The 23,873-nt window shown below is 46.0% G+C and overlaps 1 protein-coding gene and 1 long non-coding RNA gene across 2 annotated transcripts; both read left to right on the top strand.

Moving 5' to 3' along the window:
* The first annotated feature begins 4,468 nt into the window (after window positions 1-4,468).
* TMEM35B (transmembrane protein 35B) lies at window positions 4,469-12,394 on the top strand. Its single transcript, XM_035120099.3, has 3 exons — window positions 4,469-4,794; window positions 7,669-7,849; window positions 10,370-12,394. The coding sequence occupies exons 1-3, from the start codon at window positions 4,687-4,689 to the stop codon at window positions 10,498-10,500; spliced, it is 420 nt and encodes a 139-aa protein (XP_034975990.1). The 5' UTR covers window positions 4,469-4,686; the 3' UTR covers window positions 10,501-12,394.
* Window positions 12,395-17,272: 4,878 nt separating this feature from the next.
* On the top strand, window positions 17,273-22,776 carry LOC118087451 (uncharacterized). The gene is made up of 2 exons (XR_015950599.1): window positions 17,273-17,346; window positions 21,339-22,776. It is a non-coding gene; the product is annotated as an uncharacterized LOC118087451 (long non-coding RNA).
* Window positions 22,777-23,873: the final 1,097 nt, after the last annotated feature.

The following is a 23,873-nucleotide window of genomic DNA, read 5'->3' as shown; positions in this document are numbered from 1 at the left end:
AAATTATGCAACAGTATGGAAACAACTGTTGAGGACATGTCCTGGGGTTTTGGTACACTGCAGTGCCATTGAATTATAAACTTAGCTATTCAAAATAAAATGTTCTAGAACTTCATTCTCCTGGAATCTTAAGATGATCATGGAGTACTAATGAATAGTAGCTCCCTACCTCCCTACAACAAAAAAACCTCTGATGAGTCTTTGCTTTGGGAAAACTTGCAGGTAGCGGAACAGAAAACAAGTTCAGTAAGCAAAGCACCTGCCTTGTGCCCTTTAGTCCTAATTTCTCATTTGCCTGCTCCCCCCAGTACTGCAGCTTCTCAAATCTAAATTTCAGAGCAATGAGTCTATGTGACATTCAGGTGGAGCAAATTCATTGCCGGTAGGGATGTCTCTGGTTCAGTACTCTGCCCCAGTTTCTGGAGGATAAGTTGTGTGAAAGGTATTTTAGAGAAGGGGTAAACAACTGGTGGAAGACACTCAACATCCATCATTCCTAACCCTTGGCTATGCTGCCTTAGGCTGATGGAGTCCAACAGCATCAGGAGGGCACTGTTGACAATCCGTGCTTCAGAAGAACCAGTGGTCTGGCTTTGTATAAGACAGTTTTGATTGAGACCACTAATGAAAAATGCAGGGACATATATTAGCATATTTTTTAATGGCTGCTTCAGTGTTTCCATCCAAAATGTTTTTGATGATGAAAAGTGAGTGCACAGCCTTCATTATTTAATAGCTATATTTAAGTGTGATAGCTGAAGCAACCCAGTCATTCCCTAAGTTGCCAGAGTTCAGGATTAAGTAATGGTTTTTAGGTTGTTAAAAATGTATTTATTGTTTATTTTGGAAAGTATCCTGCTCTTCAGCCAAAAAGGCTCCCTGTGCAGCTTACATACAGTCCCTACCTGCAGGCCGCTAATCTAAAAAAACCATGACGAGGAAAATGGGACAGGAAGGGAAGAGGGAAATAAAATTCAAAACTTGGGCACTGCTCTTATAATGATCAGCTGGCACAGTGCAGGGGTAAGAGGTACCTGGTGGAGCTGGGCCCACTGAGGCTGACTTTTGAAGGGAGACAAAGTCTGGTGTTGCTGCTTAAACTAAAATTATCAGTGGCCAGACTTCCTTGACAAGTTTGCTGTTGATCATGCCTGAAATAGGAGGGTTCACTCGGTCAATCTTTACAGAAATTGTAAAAATACAGAGCTGCGGAACTCCAATATTCCAAACTCTTCACTTCAGTGAGCTCAGACTGCACATTTCCGTGTTTTATCCTTGCACAACAGGTCCAGGCTGAGACCTAGCCTAGTGAGTGACCCAATGCCACCCACTGATCTTTGTTATCTGAGCAGGGATTTGAACCTATATCTCCACTGTCTGGAGTGAACACACTCCTAAACCTTATATTGCCATCTTCACTGGGTCTACCTCTGAGGTCAAGACCAGGCATCAATGGAATGGCCAGACCCTCATTTTCATAAAGGTCACAAGCCACACTGCCTATGTCACTTGGCTGCCTAAATCGGTAGTCTTACTAGAATCAGAATTGTAGAGTTGGAAGGGATCCCAAGAGTCATCTAGTCCCGACTCGCTGCAATGTAGGAATCTCAACATAGAATTGTAGAGTTGCAAAGTTTCTGGGATTGGTGTACATTGCCAGTTGTTTCCAACAAGTGTTAGAAACAGATATGAAAGCTAGTCACTAAATGGCCTCTTAAACCTAGGTTATGGGCACAAAAATGGAATGTCTAGGCGCACCTTTTTAATAACAAGAATACAAAGCTGAAAAATGAAGGAACTGCAGCTAAAATATTATGTTCATTTTTCACATGGTCCGGTCCTTCCCCTGCCCACCTCCCTAATATTCTTAAGAGGGTCTATTCTCTAGTTTTCAGATAGTAGCTGGAAGTGGGGAAGCAGAAAAACAACCTCCTTTCCTTCCACTCTGCAGTTTTAATCTGAAATCTTAGGTGCAGTACTGCGCCCAGAGCTCAGAAACTGCTCACGCTAATGAAATTCCCTGTCACAAAATGCGCCTAGAACAATGGGAGTTTCGAACACTGCTTCCAACAATCCAAACATTGAAATTTCTTTTTAATTAACCAGAACAGGTACAAAGGCTGGAAGAATGTAAAACTGCCTTTCCTAGAGCTTCCTGCTGGACCAGTTCAGCCAAAAGGTGTTGGAGTTCTGAACAACCTCTCTTCTACTAGGAGGCCGGGCAGCTGCTTGAAGCAAAAATGCACCTACCTTCACTTTACCAGCCCTGTTCAGCTTGCTGTGAAGCCCTCTCCCTGCAAAGCTAGGTGTGATCTTCCGCCAGGATCTCGCAGGCTGGCTGCTCGCTCCACAATGCAGGACTTAATGGTCAGTGGGATGACCTGCATATCATCATCATCATCTAGAGCAAACTCATCTTTGCTGCCCCAGATTACAAGACAAAAGAAAGAGATCCATGTTTATGTCCCCAATGGGAAAGTGTGTCCTGATGTTGAGTCACTGGATGAAGGTTTCTTGGAAGCGATGGACAATAAACCCAAATGATCCTGGCCTACAGGATTCCAGTTCCTGAAAAACATTCAACTCCATAGCTAGCTGGGAATGGAGGGTGGGGGTTTGGAGGAATCTACGGTACTTTCTAGTGTGGTTTCAGAGTGGGTGTCAAGAGCAGGTCAGCAATAACTCACACAGTGCCAGTGAAGTTAACTATTCAAAGTAATCAGCTCAGAAGGCCAGGCCTAGTGAGCACAGTAACTCATCATAGTAGATCTTGTACTTATGGGGCAGTTGTGGGGACTGAAGGTCGCTGCCTTCCCACAGCTCTTTGCCTCCTCTGGTTCCTTCCCAAACAGGGTGAGGTTCCTTCGTCTTGCTTGTCTTTGCTCTGCACTCTTGGAATATAAAAAACATACCAGTAATAAAAAACTAGACATTTAAAAGCTTCCCGTTACAGTAATTTCTATGGCAGGGTGGTTTCTGCTTGCACTAACACAGCCCTCTCCCAGCGAAGGAGGAAGCTGCTCATTCAGGCGCCTGGGGCGGGGCGCACCCCGGGGCAGGGGCAGAGTCTTCCTGGAGTCTTCCTGTCTCCTCCCACTCAGCCGCCCTACAGCTGGGGGGGGAGGCAGCGGGCGGATCGTCTGGGCAGCAAAGAACCTGCGTGTGCCGAAGCCACCATGTCTCTCGTGGCTCGGGGGTGCTGCAGACTCCGTGCTGAGTGCTGCCCGGCATTTTGCCACCCCCTGAGTGCTGACACCCGGGATGGCCCGCACCCCCTTTCCTCTGCCCCTGCCCTCTCCACCCAGTCAAGCAAAAGATTATAAAAGATCAAGGACACATACCTGCAAAACTTTAGAAGAGGATTGGGTAAATTCATGGAGGATTAGGAGGTTATTTATTGATGGCTATTAGCCATCCACAACCGCTGGCAGTAATGCTTCTGAACACCAGTTGCTGGAGACCACAAGAGGGGAGTGTGCTCATGTGCTTGGATCTAGCTCAGGGGTCAGCAACCTTTTTTAGCCGTGGGCCAGTCCACTGTCCCTCAGACCATGTGGTGGGCCGGACTATATTTTGGGGGGAATAAATGGATTCCTATGCCCCACAATTAACCCAGAGATGCATTTTAAATTGAGAAGGTGATTGGGCTGCATCCGGCCCACGGGCCTTAGGTTGCCTACCCCTGATCTAGCTTGAGGCTTCCCTGCAGGCATCTGGCTAGCCACTGTGATAACCAGATGGGCCACTGGCCTTAGCCAGCAACCTCTTACGTTCTAAGTGTCTTTTCTTCATCACCAAACCAATTATTTCCAGTGATTAGGGAAAGCCACTCTGCAGGTGCTCAGAACTTCCGTCTTTGATATTGCACCTATTCTGAGGTCAAGACCTGATTAGTCCTAAGCTTGCCACCTGCAACACGATGGCCAGTCCTTCACTGCCTGTGGAAGACCCCACCTGCAAACCCCCACATAAGTTAGTACAAAATACATTTCTAGCACAAAACCTGCATATTTGCCAAGGCATTTCAAGCAGTTGGTGACTGTTTAAGATTGCTCTGTTGTTTTACTGCCTCTTTTAATTTGGTTTTGATGAATAACAATAATTTGTGTTTATTTTGCGACGAGTTACATTGTTTGCATCCTACCATGTATAAATTAGGGGTGATATTACATATAAAATGTATATTTAAAGAGTAGAACCAGCGCAAAACTGGTTGGGACATAGTGTTCCGCTTTTACAACATTAAAATACTATCTGTAGGTGGTCTTGATTTATGATCAATTTTCTCCTTAAGCATCGTTCTTCAAAGAGAAGTCCTCAAACAGCTGAGAGCAGGCAGCAGCGACCCTCGGCTTTAAATCAAGCTCTCTGCACATGCTTAGGGACACCCTCGCCCGTTCAAAGGTGCCAGGCCCTTTTCAAGCCGCCTATTTACTTGCAGCCCTCTGCTCAGCAAAACAGCGCCCTCATCTTTCACCCAACTCTGTCGCGACTGTGTCGCGTTTGCGCCGCCGGTTCGATTCCCGGGGCCAGCGGTGGGTGGGAAAGAAGAGAACGAAAAACCCCATTTTTGGTGGCTGCGTTTCCTCCCCTCCCCGTTTCCAGTGTTTATTCCCCTCCCCCTCCCCCCGCCCCAGCTACCAGTAGCCGAAGATAGGGAAGGAGAGAGCGAGAGAAGCCAGAGCTATGGCGCTGCTCTTTTCCGCCATCCGCGTGCTTCTGGGCCTTTTCTTTTCCGTCAGCGGGGTCGTCAAGCTGACTGATCGGATTTCAGACGAAGTTTACGAGCAGCTGGTGAGCGGCGAATCGGGGTGTACTGGGGAAGAGAAAACGGTTTTGTTTTGTGTGCGTGGGGGGAAGAAGGGGAAGTGTGCAGAGGAGCCCTCCTCCGCTTTGCTTTGCAATTCGTTGCAACAGGGTGTGGGCGAAGCTGCGCAGAGGCTATTAAAAACAAAAAAACCACCCCTCTTTATTCCCCACCGGTATTAAATCGTGCAACCGATCCTTCGTGGGTGCTTGCCTCGAATAAAAGCTTATTACTCCCGAGGAAGCGCGCAGCCCACCCGCAGCACGCGTTTACTCGCAAGGAACCGCCAGTGAGTTCTGCGGAGGGGAGGGGGATCCCTCGCCAGGCTGATTCCCTGGACACGTTGCTTAAGCAGAGGTAAAACGTCGCGGGGTTTTACGGGAGGGAGGATGCTCCCTCTTCACTAAGTGCACGGATTTTCTTACGAGTATACGTGCCAGATTTGCACGGTCGCTTATACTCGGAAGTACGTCGCCTATTGGATCCATCAGGGCTTACTCCCAGGCAAGTGTGCAAAGGATCACAGCCTCAATTTGCAATCCCGTGCACTTTACTTGGGAGCAAGCCCCCTCCCACCCGTGAACAAAGTGGTGCATACTTCCGAATGCACTTGCACAGGATCAGGTTGGGCACGCAGAGTATTGCAATCCTGTTAGAGACGACAGACAGTTGCTTATCGTTTTTGCACAGTGCCCGCCCAATAATAATGCTTCTGCAACTCTTAATCCCGCCTGTCGGATTTGATATAAATGCGCGCGCGGTGTGGACGGGCTTTTAACAGTTTTGGAGCGGTCTTAGACTCCGTATTGTGTCAGAGCTAAATCTGTGATTTGGGGATTACTTGTTGGCTATTTTGCTATCGCAGAACCCCATATAATTCGAGTAGGGTTATGAATCGGTTTTTGCCCAAATCTGACATCTCCGCCCTCTCCTGGCTGCCTGCTGAAACAGTTTTTTGTTTTGGCGCGAATCGGGTTGAGGTTTGAATTTTGTGAGCCTTTTCTGTTTCACTAGTCGAGTTTGGCGGGAATTCAACAGAAAAGAAGAAAACTAGCCAGTACCTCCCCAAACCTCCCCAAGTACCGCTTGGGTAAACATGAACTTATCAAATGTTGCCTACTAATAATTGATTTAGTTGTACAATAGTGTGATTAGTCTATTTATTGAGCCTGCCATTAAAAAAACAACAATGGCCTCAGAAAGCCGAAAAGGTTGTAATGTACAATTCAGAACAACACATAATACGGAACAATATCTAAAATAGTTTCGGGTTGGATTGAAGAGTTTAATTCTGGACCTCTCTAAGCCTGTGACTTTATAGCTGCAACATTTCCCCACCCAGTGGCAGGAGGGGATTTCACCAAGTTGTCTGCATCCTTGCAGGTGGACACAAAGGCTTGACTTGCTATCTGTGCTGAATCCAAAGCAGTGGCCTTGGTGTCACCCCAAACCTAAAAGGGGAGCTAGATCACGAGGAGTGTTAATGCTGTGACCCTTCCACTTTAAGTTTGGCCTGTATTTGGGTGTACCCACTGTCATGTGTACCACTGCCTCTTTGGTCCTCTCTGAAAAAGCTTGAGCAATGAGGTGCAGCTTCATTAGAGATGGAAGGATCTGGCCATGTCGGTTCTCTCATTTCTTATTTTTGCAGTCTTAAATTCAGTTCTCTACATTTCTTCTTTTTTTAATTCTCATGAAAATTATTCATAATTTTATACAGATTTCTCCTAATAAACATATTTATGTATTCAGTTTACTAATAGGCACATTTTTGCAAATCCCTCTAATATATAATATAATTCATTTCTGCATGTTATTTTCACTAATACAGTATAAGTGTGAATGCACACTTCTCCCTGATATGTGTCTGTTGAAAAGTTGTCTATTATGTCAGGCCTGCACAGGCAATTAAGAATGCATCCTTCCACAGTGTTTAATTAACACTGTTTTTATTTTTCTATGGCTTTATTGGATGGTTTTTGTTACTCTGGGATAGCTCAGTTGAGACTATTAATATCAGGGTTGTCGGTTCAAGTCCCATGTTGGGCAAAAGTTTCCTGCATTGCAGGGGATTCTATGATACTTGTGTACCATATGATTCTATGGGGACATGCTTGTACCATTTTGTGGCTCTGTCTCTTTTTCTGCTCTTTTTGATGTGGCAGCCATTATGCCCCCCCCTGGCATCCATTTTGTGTTATGTCATGTTCCTGTGGGATTCATTTTGTGCCCATAACTTTCTCAACATGTGCCAACTAGCTCAAAATAGGTCGGTGGCCTCTTGATCTAGAGCAGTGCTTCTCGGCCTTTGGGTCTCCAGCTGTTGTTGGACTACAACTCCCACTGTCCCTGACCACTGGTCCTCTTAGTTAGGGATGACAGTAGTTGTAGTCCCAACAACTGGGGACCCACATCTGAGAAACATTGACCTAGAGCAGGCATCCCCAAACTTCGGCCCTTCAGATGTTTTGGACTACAATTCCCATCTTCCCCAACCACTGCTCCTGTTGGCTAGGGATCATGGGAGTTGTAGGCCAAAACATCTGGAGGGCCGCAGTTTGGGGATGCCTGACCTAGAGAGTAACTTGGAGGAGCCAACCACTCACTGGAAAAGGAGGGGCACTTCCTATGTGGCTCCTCTCTTCATCTGCCATTCACCCCTTTGCAGCCATCGTACTCATGGGCCCACTTCCTGTTTTTGGGGATGTTTGCACTCCCCCCCCCATTTAACTCTCCTCTTTTACACTTACCAATTAATGGATTTATTATATTTATATTTATATCCCACTTATCCTCCAAGGAGGTTTTAGGTGGGCACCTTAAACACACTGGCGCTTTTTAAACTCTTTTCTCTATTCCAGAAATCGCAATTTGTGCAGTTTGCCGATGCTTTTCCTCTGAAGGAGTTTGGCTACAAGCCAGAGCCGATCTGGTACCTGGAAACGGTGGGCTGGATAGAACTGGCAGCTGGTTTGCTCCTGGCCTTTGGGCCTCAGCTGCTGCAGGAAATCAGCAATTTTGTGCTCACGATTGTCATGATAGGTAAGAGCTATGCAGAGGTTGGTTGTTTCCCCTCTGCAAAGTAGAGGGGGTCTGCTGGAATGTAGGAAGCTGCCTTATACAGAGTCAGACCAATGGCCCATCTAGCTCAGTATTTCCTGCACTGACTGGCAGCCACTCTCCAGGGTTCAGGCAGGAGTCTTTTCCCAGTGCTCCCTGGACATCCCAGGGACTGAACCTGGGACCTTTTGTGCGCAAAGCAGATGCTCTGCCACTGAAGTACAACTGTTCTCCGTGAGCTGAAGTCTGGCTGAAGGTCCTAGTTCTTGAGTGTTTCTGATCTCAACTACAGATGAGGCTGTATTGGGGCTGCAAGCAACAGGAATGGGGAACCTGTGACCCTATGGATGCTGTTGGACTGCAACTCCCATTGGCCATGCTGGCTGGGGTTAATGGGCTTTGGAGTCTGCCACCAACATCTGGAGGGCCTAAGCATTATTCTCTGGCTTTAGTAAAAACAGATCTCAGTTCAGCAGGTTGAACTGTGTTACAGAAGCACAGAAGTCTGCATTTTTCTCACATAGCTTCAAAACCAAGGAAATCCCCCTTATTACTTGAGTTTGAGCTCTGTCCTACCTCATAAAATTGTTTCTAAGGTATTCAGTTGATTGATCTTGCTTGGGAAACGGTGCTGCCTCAGTGCAGAGATGCTTGCTTTTCGTCTGCTCAACCTGTATTTTTTTTTTTTAAGAAATACATTTTGCTCTCCTCACAAGGAAACTGGCCTGTAATGTAGCTCTTAAGTTCCCATTATTTACATGTTGATGTTTTATTTGGTTACAAATAGTAAATGTGACTCTGTTAAAACCTGCCCAACTTCTGCGCATGACAAAGAGTGAGTCTGTTTGTGCATGTTCCAGTAGGGGGCACCAGAAGCTATTTAGTTATCCATGTTGCTTGCTAATTAAGCCACTGCTTTGCAAAAGTTCCTCACATCAACTGGGAAGTTCTGTTTTTATTCAAAACCCTGACCTTAATTAATGCTCCACACGATCGTCTTCATGATGAGACCAACTGCCTGGAACCTTTTTAAAAATTATTATTACAGATGTACCATTTTTCTAGTTTTGGGTAATTGACTACTGATATAATCACTCCTGGCTCCCTTAAAGTTGCATTTGGAGTTTATCAGGCCCCTGAGTTCCTCTGGGTAAAACTGACCGGAGGAGCAGGAGATCTAGTCAGAGGGTGGTGGTGGTGAAGGGATAGCTGGACAGCAACTGGGTGAAGCTGTTTTGTATATCAGGACTGGCAAACAGGCTGATGCTGCTCAGAAGGATACCTTTTTCTTCTATACATCAGCATCATTGTGTGTATGATGTTTTGCAGAGTTTCATGTGCCTGAAAAAGCAGCGTCCTGATCCAGGGAATAAACAGCCTTAACACCACAATCCTATGCATATTTGCATATAAGTCCCAGGGAAGGTTTAATAGGCTTACTTCCAATTAAGTGTGCATAGACTTAGGAGCTGAAGGTACTTCTAAAGTTTTCTAAAGCAGAAAAAGTAGGACCCCTGCTTTATAAGGGATGTCAGGAGACTGCATTATCTAGCTGTCTTCAATATTTTTTCTAAAAAACTGCTTCTACAGTGGGTCTCTCTTTACTCTTGTTGATTTATTTTTATGCATCTTAATTTTTGGTTGAAATTTGGCATGATGAAGAGAGAGAGAGATGTCTAGGCCATAGCTGCCAGGTCTCCTGTTTTTTGTGGGAAACCCCCGTATTTTAAACTGTTTCCTGCTGGCAGCCCGGAGTGGAAAAAAATCCCGTAAATCCCCCGGATTTCCTACCTGCCAGGGAGGCTCCATTTTGGGTGCTGTCACTGCCCGATTTCCGGTGCCCATACATGGGTAGCGTGGCACTGGAAGTCGCTTCTACGCATGTCTGGATATGCATAGAAGCGACTTCCGGTGCTGCTTTGCCCATGCCTGGGCACCGAAAATCGGGCAGAGCGGCACCGGAAGTTGCTTCTACGCATGTCCAGACATGCATAGAAGCAACGTCTGGTGCTGCGCTACCCATGCCCGGGCACCGGAAATTGGGCGGTGCCGGCACCAGAAGTTGCTTCTACGCATGTACAGACATGCACAGAAGCGACTTCCGGTGCCACGTCGTTGCTGATCTCGCATTTTTCAGCAGGAGACTTGGCAGCTATGGCCTAGGCAGGAGGTATTCCTGCCATGGCAGACTAAGTGATTTCACAGAGTTCTCTCTAGCAAATTTTACAGGGAAGCTATGTAAGCCCTTAGTCCCTTCATGCACCTATCTGGCAAAACATGAATGGGTTTCACTGCAATAATGTCCCATTAGATTAATGGATCTAAGTTTATGATGCCCATTAATTTCAGGGGGTCTACTCCCAAGTATCACTAACATGTACGAAAACAGGTGCAAGTCGAGGCTAGAGATTGCCGTGGGGTGGAGAGTCGTTTGGCCAATGAATCTCCTGGTCTTTTTGCAATTAATTTTTTAAAAATATTTTCCTCTTTGTCTCTTTGCAGGTGCCATCTACAGCCTCTTGGTTTTGAAGGAGCCCATTGCCATGTGTGCCCCGGCCACTATCTCCCTGGGTCTTCTGCTTCTCCTCAATATCCGGGGAAGAGGGAGACCCACCAAGTCAAAGTTTGAGTGAGGGGCTATCGAACTGGAGAGGACAGAAGGGGAGAGTTTGGAAATGGCAGCAAATCTCTTGTTGGCCCTTTTTTGTCTGTGTGCTTTCTACCCCTCCTCCCCTTGCTCGGTCCTTTTTAACTTGGTATAAACTGGGTCCTGTGGGTGTATGATCCAGGGGGTATTTGTGACCTTGAAATCACCATAGATCAGGGGGAGGAAGCCCCCTTTCAGCCCAGGGGCCACATTCCCTCCTGGGTGCCTTTCTGAGGGCCACATGCCAGCGGTGAGCAAGGGACCACAGGCAAAAACGGGCACAGCAACAAATGAAGTTTTTACCTTTGCACTGCAGGTTAATTTCTACACGCACTCGCAATCCCTTCTTTACCCTCCATCCAGACAAGCCAGAGACAATTGTCAGAGTTAAGGGACATATTTCAATCAGGCAAAAATGGGTGTGAAGCAGAGCCAATGAGGGCTGGGCTGGGGTGGGGGCACAACCAGCAGAGTCCTAAGAGCCAGATAGAGATGCATAGGGGCGGGGAACCAGTGTGGTGTAGTGGTTAAGAGCGATAGGCTTGCAATCTGGGGAACCGGGTTCGCGTCTCCGCTCCTCCACATGCAGCTGCTGGGTGACCTTGGGCTAGTCACACTTCTTTGCAGTCTCTCAGCCTCACTCACCTCACAGAGTGTTTGTTGTGGGGGAGGAAGGGAAAGGAGAATGTTAGCCGCTCCTTCAGGTAGTGATAAAGCGGTATATCAAATCCAAACCCCTCCTCTTCTTCCTGCTGTAAATCGATGGCAGCTAGACTTTGGGTCTTTATCAGTTTCCTGTTCACCAGTGTTCTTTCCCATCTTAGGCCTGGCGTAAGTGCTAAATTAGCCAGGTGCTGCCTTAATCTATGAATTTCATAGCTTGGGGAAGTGGAGGAAGGAAATGGAGGGGTGTGTGTGAAATAAGTTTTGGGTAATCCTTGGGAGAAAATAGAAGCACACTTTAAAAAGAAAAATTACCTGGCACAGGACAGTCCCTTTTGTGGCCCAGGGCAAACCATTTCTGTGGGGTTCATTGAGTGGCACTGAAGGATTTTGTTGGCTACTATGTGAGAGAAGCAGCTGTCCCTACCACTGATCTGTGCTCTGTCCACTAAGATACAGCTGCTTTCCTTTAAAAATCAAATCATTGGTCCGTCTATCTCAGTATTGTCTACACTGACTTGCAGTGGCTTTCAAGGATTTCAGGCAGGGCATTCCCAGCCAGGAATTGAACCTGGGACCTTCCTGCATCCCAGGCAGAGCCGCAGTCTTTCCCCCAGTATTTGCCTGTTGGGAGAGTTTCTCAGCAAGCCTGCCTCTGGAAAGGGTGACAAATACTTTCCTGCACTTATATACTCTTTGGCATTCACAATGAATGTGGGGTGGGGAGGAAGTTCGCCAGAAAAGGAAAAGCTCTCTCCCTGCTGTGGACCTGTTAAGGTCCCACCATCTCCCCTCTGCACCTGAGATGGCCACCAGAGGCTCTTATGCAGGAGATCTTTCCCTCAGGGCAGGAATACGGGGACCAGCTGAGGCTCTCCAGCTGCAATCCCCTTCACCCCAGTCCCTTTGCCATGCTGGCTGGGGCTGATGGGAGTTGAAGGCTAGAAGACACCTGTAGTGTCACAGGTTCCCGCCCCTGTTCTAGAGATCAGGCATGAAATGAGCAGAGGTTGGACTTTTACTGTGGTTGCTTTCTGATTATCAAAGTCCTTTACTAGACAGGTGCACCAGGCACTGTTACCTAAGAACCAGCCAAAGTCCATCTTGTTTCAGTCATTATATATTTTCTGGTGCTGGCTTTACTGATCCGTTTTGACAATGTTTTTCTGTTCCTTTTGACTCCTCTTGGTGATTAAAGTGTTGACTGATTTTTAAAACGTTTCAATTTTTTCTTTGTTTTGAGGGATGCCATCAGAGGTTCTGATAGCCAGTGTTAGAGGAAGGGGGCAGAGTCTTTATAAAAGTAAATAAATAAAACAGCCGGTTCTCAGCAGGCAAGATAAAAACACATCACGAATCTTGTCTGGCCTGAGAAAGAGCATCACCCTAACGTTGTGCTTTACTCTAGGAACTTAACAAGAGCTGAGCTGGGGGTGGAGGGAAGGCTGAAGAGGAGACACACCTGCCCCCAGTGAAGCTGGGCAGAAGAGATGGAAATGGATCAAATGAATGTTTCTCCACTGCTTTATCTCCATGCCAGGAAAGCCATTGCCTATTCACATCCTCTGTGTTAAACTCTATATGTTAAAGGCACAGGCACTGAGCCAGTTCAAAACATTGGCAGCCCTTCAAATAGGAGTCCAAAGTGAAGGTAGTCATGGAGTCCAAATATGAGACCCTTGCTACCTCTTTTATCCAAGTGGTCTGTGGGTGGGCTGGGCAGGTCATCCCAACAGATGGGCTGTGCGGGAAGCACACCAAATCATTTTGGATAAGCAGCTGGCATTTTTGTTTGCTCGCTTGCTTTGAAGCAGCAAAGGGTGAGTGTGATGCAGTTGTGCTTTGTTCGCAAACGTGCCCAATTCCTTAAAAAGAAGAAGGAGCCTGTCTGTCTCACCATGGCAGTGAGAGGCAGGTACCCTGCACTTGCCCTCAGGCAGCTTTCTTCTGAAAAAGGTCACACATTGTGAGACTGAGCTTCAGGCACCAACCTCTCTCGAGCTGGTCCTGCTTCCATGTAGGATAAAATGGATATTTTTAACGTGTGCAACAGGTGTGATGGGCTCCTCCAGAGATGAGGCCAATTTGCACGTTCCTCTGTTGCTGGGTGACAAAGCAAGGCTCTTGGCAGAGGCCTTTCTTGCCTTGTCTAGATTTCCCTGCTATTTCTCAAGGAGGCCTACTTTGTTCTGCTTTTGATAGGGAAACTTGACAGTCTAAGAGAGCTTTCTTACGGATTTCTGACAAACCTGTTTTAGCCTCCCCCCCCCCCTTGAGAAAGCCACAAAGCCAAATCCCACATTCCAGTGCCGGTCTAGTCCTTTTTGCCTATAGAAGGAATACAAATATATAATATCAGGACTGATCTTAGAATAATTCATTTGTGAAGTGTGGAAAGTTAATATTTTCATTGCAAAAATGCATATGCTTGGTAAAACTGCATATGAACATATATATTAGGAGAAATTCTCACTGAAATATTGGTGAATTTTCATGAGATCTATATCTACCTACATACCCACCCACCTACCATCTATCTGCAGCAGAAATGTGGAGAACTGAATTTAAATTTGGAAAAATGAGAAATGGAGAGAGCCGTGTTTGATATATGCCTCTCCCCCATTACACACACCAGCAGTTTTGTGTGTGTGTATTGCTGGAAATGATTGTTACTGTGGGTGAAGGAAGAATAATACCCCTTTTCCTTCTCTCTGCTCTTCCTTAGTGCATTCCTAGGCTCCTTCAGTCCTCTCCAGAACATCCTGATTTGCTAGCACAAAGCTCACATGGTTGGGGAATGTTTACATGCCTTCCTGTTAATCTTTTGCTTATCTCACACTTCCCAATACATTTCCCTTTCACTTCTTAGCTGCAAAAAGTCCAGTTAAAAAATAATAAACAGTTTGATTGGTTACTAGGGGAATGGGTGGTGGGGTGGGTTTTAATTCACTAAAGTTCTTGGTTTGGAACCCTGCAAAAGAGTGGCAGTCTGGAGGCCTGCTCAGAGTGGTTTTGCTGTTTGAAAAGTATAAAATTCCTTTTTCTCTGTAGTTTTCTTCCTGTACTCTTATACAGAAATCAAGATGAGGAAGTAAAAGAAACCAGAATGATTGTTACTGCTATTCATTAATTATAAACGGCTTACATGCTAAAATGGCTTCTAAGTGTTTTATAAAAAATGATTTATAAAATTCATACATAATTAAAATACACTGTAAAACAATTACACTAAATCACAATTAAAGTATACATTAAAACAAAGCAATTAAAAAGTTCTAACAGTAAAAACAATCAGATGAGGAAGTTCAAGTTCAGGGGAATGCTTCCCAAAATAGATGTATTTTCAAGAGCCGGTGGCATGCCAATACTGGTTGTGCTTTATATTTCAGCTGCTTTAGGGAATTGCACAATACCGGTGCCATCAATGAAAAATCCTGGCTCCATATTACCTTTGGTGCCAGCACTAAAATTGTCCATTGAAATAGATGACTCTATTGTGAGCACTAGGGGCGCGGGTGGCGCTGTGGGTTAAACCACAGAGCCTAGGGCTTGCCAATCAGAAGGTCGGCGGTTCGAATCCCCGTGATGGGGTGAGCTTCTGTTGCTCGGTCCCAGCTCCTGCCAACCTAGCAGTTCGAAAGCACCTCAAAGTGCAAGTTGATAAATAGGTACTGCTACAGCGGGAAGGTAAACAGTGTTTCTGTGTGCTGCTCTGGTTCGCCAGAAGCGGCTTTTTCATGCTGGCCACATGACCTGGAAGCTGTACGCCGGCTCCCTCGGCCAATAGAGCGAGATGAGCTCCACAACCCCAGTGTCGGTCATGCCTGGACCTAATGGTCAGGGGTCCCTTTACCTTTACCTTTATTGTGAGCACTAGATTGTTTGGAATCCAGTAAAACAGATGGTAAAAGAGCCCATTGGTAGTAACTTGCAAAACGAAACAATGCAGTCATACTTCATTTACTTAAAACTTTTGTACTTTGTCTTTCCTTATAAAAAGCACAAGGTGGCTAGCAGCATTATCAAATCATAAATCAACAGTTGAAAATGTCAGGAGGAGCTTGCAAGCCTATATCCAGTTTCCTGGGAGTAAACCCCATTGAATTCGATGAGAGCTACTTCTGAGCAGACATGGGTGTGCATTGTAAAAACAAGCAGTGAAAGGTGCTCCGAATAGGCAGAGATGGTTAAAACCGATAAAAGCACCACCGAAATCATTTAAAAGATTCTGCAAAGCCATGTAAGAGGAGCTGTATTTTCCCATGAGCTGTAGAGCAGCCACCTGGCTAGCTTGTGGTCATCCAGATATTGCTGGACTCTGAGCTTCCCGTCATCTCTCACCACTGACTGTACTTGCTACTTAACAACAATTCTCAAGATCACTTACAATGACCAAATGAGACAGCAATACGTCTCCACCCCCATCGTTCTGCCCGGACACCGAGGTCCAGTACCAAGGGCCTTCTGGCGGTTCCCTCCTTGCGAGAAGCCAAGTTGCAGGGAACCAGGCAGAGGGCCTTCTCGGTGGTGGCGCCCGCCCTGTGGAACACCCTCCCATCAGATGTCAAAGAGAAAAACAGCTACCAGATTTTTAGAAGACATCTGAAGGCAGCCCTGTTTAGGGATGCTTTTAATGTTTAATCGATTATTTTATTTTATTTTTCTGTTGGAAGCCGCCCAGAGTGGCTGGGGAAACCCAGCCAGGTGGGTGGGGTATAAATAATAAATTGTTGTTGTTGTTGTTGTTGAAAACATTGGGTGATAGACCATGGAATCAGAGTAGACCCATTGAAATTAATGGATCTGTTACTTAAGTCAATTTGAGTGGGTCTACTCTGAGAATGACTAACCTTGGCTATCCTCTGTTTTATACAAGCAGATCACAATAGAGAAGGGACTTTGAGCCGTAAATGATAGTTGCACCAGTTATACCCAATCCTGGTTAAGGACAATTAAAAACAGAGTTTTGGAATTTTAAAAGGGGTTTGCTTCCTGTCCAGACATAAGCCATGATGGGGCCCTTTCCTCATTTTTGGCACCACAACTTCCAAATGGATGTTGAGCAGGCATGTACTTAATAGTGAATGTAAGAATTTGCACAAACTTGCCTACATTCCCCACTCCTCGCTGCCTTTTGCCTTTATTTCTAGGTTTATTGGAAGGTGATGGTACAGAACAGTGCTTTAACCCATCTTGCTGACTGAAGCTGCTAAATTCAGACTTTTTAAAAATTATATCTTCTGAATCCTCCACTGTGTTGCAAATCAGAACTCACACTTTTTAACGTAAGCATAATTCAGCCTTTTGGTTGTCTTTGATGCTGTGAAGTTTGAATGCCTCTTTGAAAAGGCAAAAAAAGAAGGGGGAAAAAAGCTCTAACTTTGATCTCTCTCTTTTGTCTCCCTGCTCTCTTCCTTCCACAGCTGTTACATTTGGAAAGTGAACCCCTCCCACCCCCTGCCTCTCAGGCAGCTTTTATGCCTTTCTTAGTGGGGTGTTCGCTGAGTCTCAAAAGGCTGAGCAAAGTGGCTGCTCAGTTAACTCTGTGCCTGCTGTTTAGTTAGAATGCCTGGATTGGTGGTGCTGCTGGTTCTAAGATTTGGGAGCCAAGATGCTCCTGCAGGCAAGATGCTCACAGTGCCCCCCCCCCCCGCAAAAAAAATCCTTGTTGTGTGCTCAACTCACCATCCTTGCCATAACAACAACAACAGTAGAAATTGGAGTTCTTGGTAAAGTCCAGAAGTAAACGAAAAATTACAAGAACTCGGGCCAGAAAGGATAATTTCAAAAAATCTTCACAAAGTTTTATTCAGGATAACTTCCAGTAAATATCAACTTCTGTATGTTTGTTTATTTGAATCAACATTGACAGACTCCTTCTCCAACAGGAGTCCAAATTTATTCATCTTTTCAACACTTTACATCCAGGGGGCTTGAACAATAGTCTAGACTTCACATCATTCCTATAATCGAATTTGTACTTTGTAACAACATTGAACCTAGTTATGTCCATATGCCTTTAAATTATCTCAACACTTTTAGTACGCCTAAATGCAATACTGTCTCTTTAATTTTGCTGCAACCTCGTTTCCTCTATCATTTAAGTGCTGCAAACAATTTGAGTTAGCAAAGCAAACATACTTGGTACACTTAGACCTGAGAAACCTCGGTAAGCTACCTTTGTTTTTTACAAGTATTATAACTCTGTTTGTAGAAAACTACAAGTATTCCTGCAACAAGGATTATTATATTTTGTAAGAGGATTTCTTATTTAAGTTTAGACAAGCCTTTTGTACGCTACAAGCAGTCTAAATCTTTATTTAGAAAACAGACTATAAGGTTGAAGTTAGGTTGGTCACTCAAAGATATATCAGTAATGTTTATTTGAATACAGTCTCTGTCCTTTTTATTTGTTAAAACTTTATATCTAAAGAGTTGAATAATTTCTCATTACAAAGATTTATGTTAACTTTTACATTCCAGCTGATGAAGAATCATCGAAACAGGGCCTTGTCCTGATGTTGATACTGATGTTGATATTTACTGGAAGTTATCCTGAATAAAACTTTGTGAAGATTTTTTGAAATAATAATAATAATAATAATAATAATAATTTATTATTTATACCCCGCCCATCTGGCCGGGTTCCCCCAGCCACTCTGGGCGGCTTCCAAAAAAACAGAAATTCTAAAATACAGAAATCCATCAAACATTAAAAGCTTCCCTAAACAGGGCTGCCTTGAGATGCCTTCTAAAGGTCTGGTAATTGTTCTCTTTGACCTCTAGTGGGAGGGCATTCCACAGGGTGGGTGCCACTACCGAGAAGGCCCTCTGCCTGGTTCCCTGTAACTTGGCTTCTCGTAATGAGGGAACCGCCAGAAGGCCCTCGGAGCTGGACCTCAGTGTCCGGGCAGAACGATGGGGGTGGAGACGCTCCTTCAGGTATACCGGACCGAGGCCGTTTAGGGCTTTAAAGGTCAACACCAACACTTTGAATTGTGCTCGGAAACGTACTGGGAGCCAATGTAGGTCTTTTAGGACCGGTGTTATGTGATCTCGGCGGCCGCTCCCAGTCACCAGTCTAGCTGCCGCATTCTGGATTAGTTGTAGTTTCCGGGTCACCTTCAAAGGTAGCCCCACGTAGAGCGCATTGCAGTAGTCCAAGCGAGAGATAACTAGAGCATGCACCACTCTGGAGAGACAGTCAGTGGGCAGGTAGGGACTCAGCCTGCGTACCAGATGGAGCTGATAAACAGCTGCCCTGGACACGGAGTTGACCTGTGCCTCCATGGACAGCTGTGAGTCTAAAATGACTCCCAGGCTGCGCACCTGGTCTTTCAGGGGCACAGTTACCCCATTCAGGACCAGGGAGTCCTCCACACCCGCCCGCCTCCTGTCCCCCACAAACAGTACTTCTGTCTTGTCAGGATTCAATCTCAATCTGTTAGCCGCCATCCATCCTCCAACCGCCTCCAAGCACTCACACAGGACCTTCACCGCCTTCACTGGTTCTGATTTAAAAGAGAGGTAGAGCTGGGTATCATCAGCATACTGATGGACACCCAGCCCAAACCCCCTGATGATCTCTCCCAGCGGCTGCATATAGATGTTAAAAAGCATGGGGGAGAGGACAGAACCCTGAGGCACCCCACAAGTGAGCGCCCAGGGGTCTGAACACTCATCCCCCACCACCACTTTCTGAACACGGCCCAGGAGGAAGGAGCGGAACCACTGCATGACAGTGCCCCCAGCTCCCAAGCCCTCTAGACGGTCCAGAAGGATGTTATGGTCGATGGTGTCAAAAGCCGCTGAGAGATCCAGCAGAACAAGGAAACAGCTCTTACCTTTGTCCCTAGCCCGCCGGAGATCATCGACCAGTGCGACCAAGGCAGTTTCAGTCCCATGATGAGGCCTGAATCCTGACTGGAAGGGATCCAAATGGTCCGCTTCTTCCAGGCGTGCCTGGAGTTGTTCCGCAACCACTCGCTCAATCACCTTGCCCAAGAATGGAAGATTTGAGACTGGGCGATAGTTGGCCATATTGGCCGGATCTAAAGATGGTATTTTAAGAAGCGGTTTAATAACCGCCTCTTTCAGCGGGTCTGGGAAGGCTCCCTCATGGAGAGAAGCATTTACCAACCCACGAAGCCCATCGCCCAGCCCTTCCTGGCTAGCTTTTATAAGCCAGGATGGGCAAGGATCAAGGAGACAGGTGGTTGGTTTCATTCGTCTAAGCAGCCTGTCCACATCCTCGGAGGTAACAGATTGAAATTGATCCCACAAAACTTGACTAGACAGGACTCTAGCACTCCCCCGCCCCGGCCCTGCTCCCACGGTGGAGTCTACCTCTTCCCGAATCTGAGCGACTTTATCTGCAAAAAACTTTGCAAAATCATTGCAGGAGATCATGTAGCCCGTACTGGGCCCGGATGGAGCAGGTGGTTCCGCTAAATTGCGAACCACCTGGAAAAGTCTCCTGCTGCTGTTTTCTGCAGATGCGATGGAGACGGTGAAGAAGGTCCTCTTCGCCGTCGCCATTGCCACTTGGTAGGCTCGAAGTTGAGCTCTAGCCCGTGTCCGGTCTGATTCAAAATGAGTTTTCCGCCACCGGCGCTCTAGCCGTCTCAACGACTGTTTCATTGCCCTCAGCGCCGGGGAAAACCACGGGGCTGTCCGGGCTCCATGCAATCTGAGAGGGCGCTTCGGAGCCAGACAGTCAAATAACAACAAATAACAACAACAACAACAACAACAACAACAACAACAATTTCTCAGAGCAACTTCACCTCACCTTGCTTTTAGAACTTTGGAAAAGAGTCAGTGAGAACAGAGTGATGACGCTTTACAATTTTATTATATAGTAAGATAGGATATCCCACTTTTCCTCCAAGAAGCTCATGGAGGTATACATGATTTTCTCCCTCTCTGTTTTCTTCTCAAAGGAAACCTGAGAGGTAAGTTAGGCAGTTACTGGCCCAGTATTGCTTAATGCGAACTCTCGGCTCCTGGATCCTTTGTTAGACACTCTAACCCCTGCACATGAGCTACTCCTTGTTCTTTTTCTCTCCGACTTGCTCAGAGATGGCAGATGGCTCAGAGCAGGCAACAGTTATGAGGAGGAGGAACAGGAGGTTCCAGGGCAAAGGGAGGGTTCCTTTGTCAGCCCAAGGGCCACATTTCCTTGGAGGCAACCTTCTGGGGTCCACATGACTGGTGCATGGGGCCAGGAGGAACAAGTGGTGGAGCGACAGATGTGATGCTTAACCTTTGCTACATTCCAGAATGGAAAAAATGGTGGAAGATCAAAATAGCCACATGTGTCCCACTGAGGCCAAAAAGCTTTTCTGGGCTTCCCACAATTGTGCCATCAAGTGCTGAGGTTGCTGCTGGCTCTTCAGATAGATAACATTGAAAGCAAATGGTGGATAATGAAATCCGAGAAGACCGAGGGGGGGTTGAGCATGGCTTTAAGTTTCCAGTGCTGTCCATATTTGGTGCGAGTGGGGCTACAATGACCAGCAATGCTCTTTGTCTTTGTCTATGGCTAGCAGGAATAAAATTAGTTATGGAAAGAAGCCAATACACCCAAAATGTCACGAATAGTATAGTCAGGCTGCAGTGTGTAGTATCCAGAGATAGGCAGAAGGTAGACTAGGGTCTACTGGTGGATCTCAGGGATTCTTGACACCCAGCTGAAGAATGAGCAACAGCAAAGCAACTTTCCTCATGTAACTTGGGCTGTGGAAATGAAGAAAGCTTTGGGAACATAGGAAACTGCCTTATGCTGAATCAGACCAGTGGTCCATGTGGCTCAACAATGTCTACACAATGACTGCCAGTGGCTCTCCTGGATTTCAGACAGAAATCTCTCCAACCCCGACCTGGAGTCAAGATGCTGGGGACTGACACTGAGAACTTCTGCATGCCAAGCAAATGCTTTTTGAGCTGTGGCTGTATTCCCTTAAATTGCCTGTTTTAATTTTAGACTCTGAATGGTCTTACGGATGGGAATAAGCTCTTGTTTTACTTGCTGGGTTGTCTTAATGGTGCATTTTAATTCTGGCCATTTCTATTTTAATGGGATTGTTTTAATGTGCATTTTAATTATGGTGTATTTTTAATTATTCTGTATTTTAATAATGTCATACCATTGGTTTTTAGGTTTTGCAGGCCAGTCGAAATCTATTTCGGCATGAAGCAGTATATAAATGGAATAACAACAGCAGCAAGAACTACTGTGCCATTGTACTTCAGGCTCCCTCCAGCTGTTGTGCAAGCTTACATCCAGTTATGTAGCAAACCTGGAATTGCTATCAGCAGTGGTACTGCCTCCTGAATCAGGGATTGGAGAACTGGGTCAACCGATAACAAAATGGATTTCAATATAGACAAATGTAAGCCTACACACTTAGGCAGGAAGAACCATTTGCACAAATATAAGACGGGGACACCTGGCTTGCCAGTAGTACATGTGAAAAGGATCTAGGTGTCTTAGCTTAAGATGAGTCCACAGTGTGATGCAGCAGCAAAATACCCTAATGCTATTCTAGGCTGCAACAACAGAAGTATAGTGTCTGCTCTATTCTGCCTTGGTCAGATCACACCTGGAGTTACTGTGTCCAGTTCTGGGCACTACAATTTAAGAAGGATCTTGACAAGCTAGAACATGTGCAGAGGAGGCTGACCAAGATGATCAAGGGTTTGGAAGCCATGCCTTATGAGGAATGGTTGAGGAAGTTGGGTACGTTCAGCCTAAGAAAGAGGAGCCTGAGAGGAGATGTGATAGCTATCTTCAAATATCTAAAGGGCTGCAACATGGAGGATGGAGCAAACTAAGACCAAAACCAATGGAATCAAGGTACAAGAAAGGAGATTCTGATTAAACATCAGAAAGACTTTCTGGTGGTAAGAACTGTTCAGAAATGAAATAGCCTCCCTTGGAAGGTGTTGGACTGTCCTTCCTTGCAGGTTTTTAAGCAGAGGTTGGATGGCCATCTGTCATGGATGTTTGACTTGAGATTTCTGAATTACGGGGGGTTGGAATAGATGACCCTCAGGGTCCCTTTCTAATCTATGATTCTGCAATTCTGTGATGCTCTTTTTGTGCCTTTCCTTTGATGAGAGGAAAGGAGAGAGGGAGGATGAAAAGCTAAATGCCAAAATGGGACACGGGAGGGACAAGTCTACTCACTTCAGCTCACCAGATGAATATGTGTGCATGCATGGAAATAAGAGGAGCTCCCTTTGCTGGGATCCCACACTTTGGTTATTCAGCTTTCCAGGCACTGTACTGTTAAACTTTGCAGGATATGGTGGGCGACCTAGATGCTTTTGTTTGCAGATATCCTTTTTCCGGTGCTGATTCATATCCTCTCCCCATTTCTTTGTGCTCTGTTCTGCTGACAATCCTACAATGCAAGTTCTGCCAAGACAAGAGCAATTGTGTGTGTGCATTGTGGGGGAGGGGGCTGAAGTGGGGAGGGAACCAAGCACCATCCCAGAAAGTGTGTCATTTTGGGGTATGAGAGGGAGAAAAAAATCTCAAAAAGGTTTAAAGGACTGTGGCTGATTCTTTTTAAAGGCAACATTGTTTTCTCTATTTTCAAGTGGTGAGTGCCATTTTTTATGTAACCCAAAACAGCTCCATGGGCACAAGAGAAAAATATCATTGGGTTTGGGGGAACCTCAAGAGTTGTAGAAATAAAAGGGGGGAAACCTAAAAAGAACAAAAGTGAGAGAAAGGCCTGCTTTCTGCCCTGAGGATGCTACAATCAAACTTTTTGCCTCGTGGGGTCATGTGCGGCTGGGCTCGCTTCCTTGAGCCAGCTGCCACTATCTGCCCTGCTGCAGGCAGCACAATGCATTGGCGGCCCTGCTTCTCCTCTTGCGCTGTGGCCTCAGCTCAATGGGTCAAGATGTGTGAGGGGTAGATGAACACTGGGTTGGACTCATTGGCCTCCCGATGTCCCCCCACCCCTAGCAATGCCATTCCTTTGGGGAAATCCGCTTTACATACATGCACAGGTGCACTGCCCCATGGCCAGCTGCTCTCTGCACAATTGCAAGGATTAACCTCTGACAGGGTTGTGCGCGTGGGGAGAGAGATAGAGGGAAGCCACAGGGGGATGGGGGCAAATCACGACTCGCACATCAGAGAGAACACAGCAGGATTTCTTGAGAGGAACGCACTGTGGGAGCAGGGAATACAGACCACCACCGTGGAAGGGTAAGAAGGTTACTTGGAAGAGACTTGGCGGTTTTCCCGGGGTGGCAGGAAGGTGGCAAGGATGTGCTTGAGGCTGGTTCATTAGGGCAAATGAGGTGCTCCCCTACCAACTTTAGTTTGCCCTCAGGCAGCCCCCACCTGCCTTCCTTCTGGGGATGCAGGAGAAATTTGATACAGTTGGCCTTGAAAGGCAAATCTACTTAATTCACAGTTTCTGAAACAATACGTGAACCAAAGCCCAACCGTCCTTCAAATGGCACACTTGTCCGAATTTTGCAATGCAGTTTTCCAGCCAAAGAAGTGTCTCCAAAAATGCAATTACTGTACTGTGCATAAGAATGAATACAGTGGGGGAAATAACATACACGGAAGGAAAATTGCATAGCCAAAATGTGAATGTTAGGAGAAATGGAGACTAAAATGCTGGTGAGTTTTATTGTGGTCCCACCCCACCAAACTGATGTTGAACT

This window comes from Zootoca vivipara, chromosome 6 (assembly GCF_965207765.1).
Source record: "Zootoca vivipara chromosome 6, rZooViv2.hap1.1, whole genome shotgun sequence".
NCBI lineage: Eukaryota > Metazoa > Chordata > Lepidosauria > Squamata > Lacertidae > Zootoca > Zootoca vivipara.
Note: the sequence above shows the minus strand (reverse complement) of the source record. Positions and strands in the feature narration are given on the sequence as shown.

What these genes read in the sequence shown, in the direction of transcription:
- TMEM35B (XM_035120099.3), top strand. Translation starts at nt 4,687, where the DNA reads ATGGCGCTGCTCTTTTCCGCCATCCGCGTGCTTCTGGGCCTTTTCTTT. An exon ending in ACGAAGTTTACGAGCAGCTG is followed by an intron (nt 4,795 to 7,668) that starts GTGAGCGGCGAA and finishes TCTCTATTCCAG; the next exon opens with AAATCGCAATTTGTGCAGTT. An exon ending in GCTCACGATTGTCATGATAG is followed by an intron (nt 7,850 to 10,369) that starts GTAAGAGCTATG and finishes GTCTCTTTGCAG; the next exon opens with GTGCCATCTACAGCCTCTTG.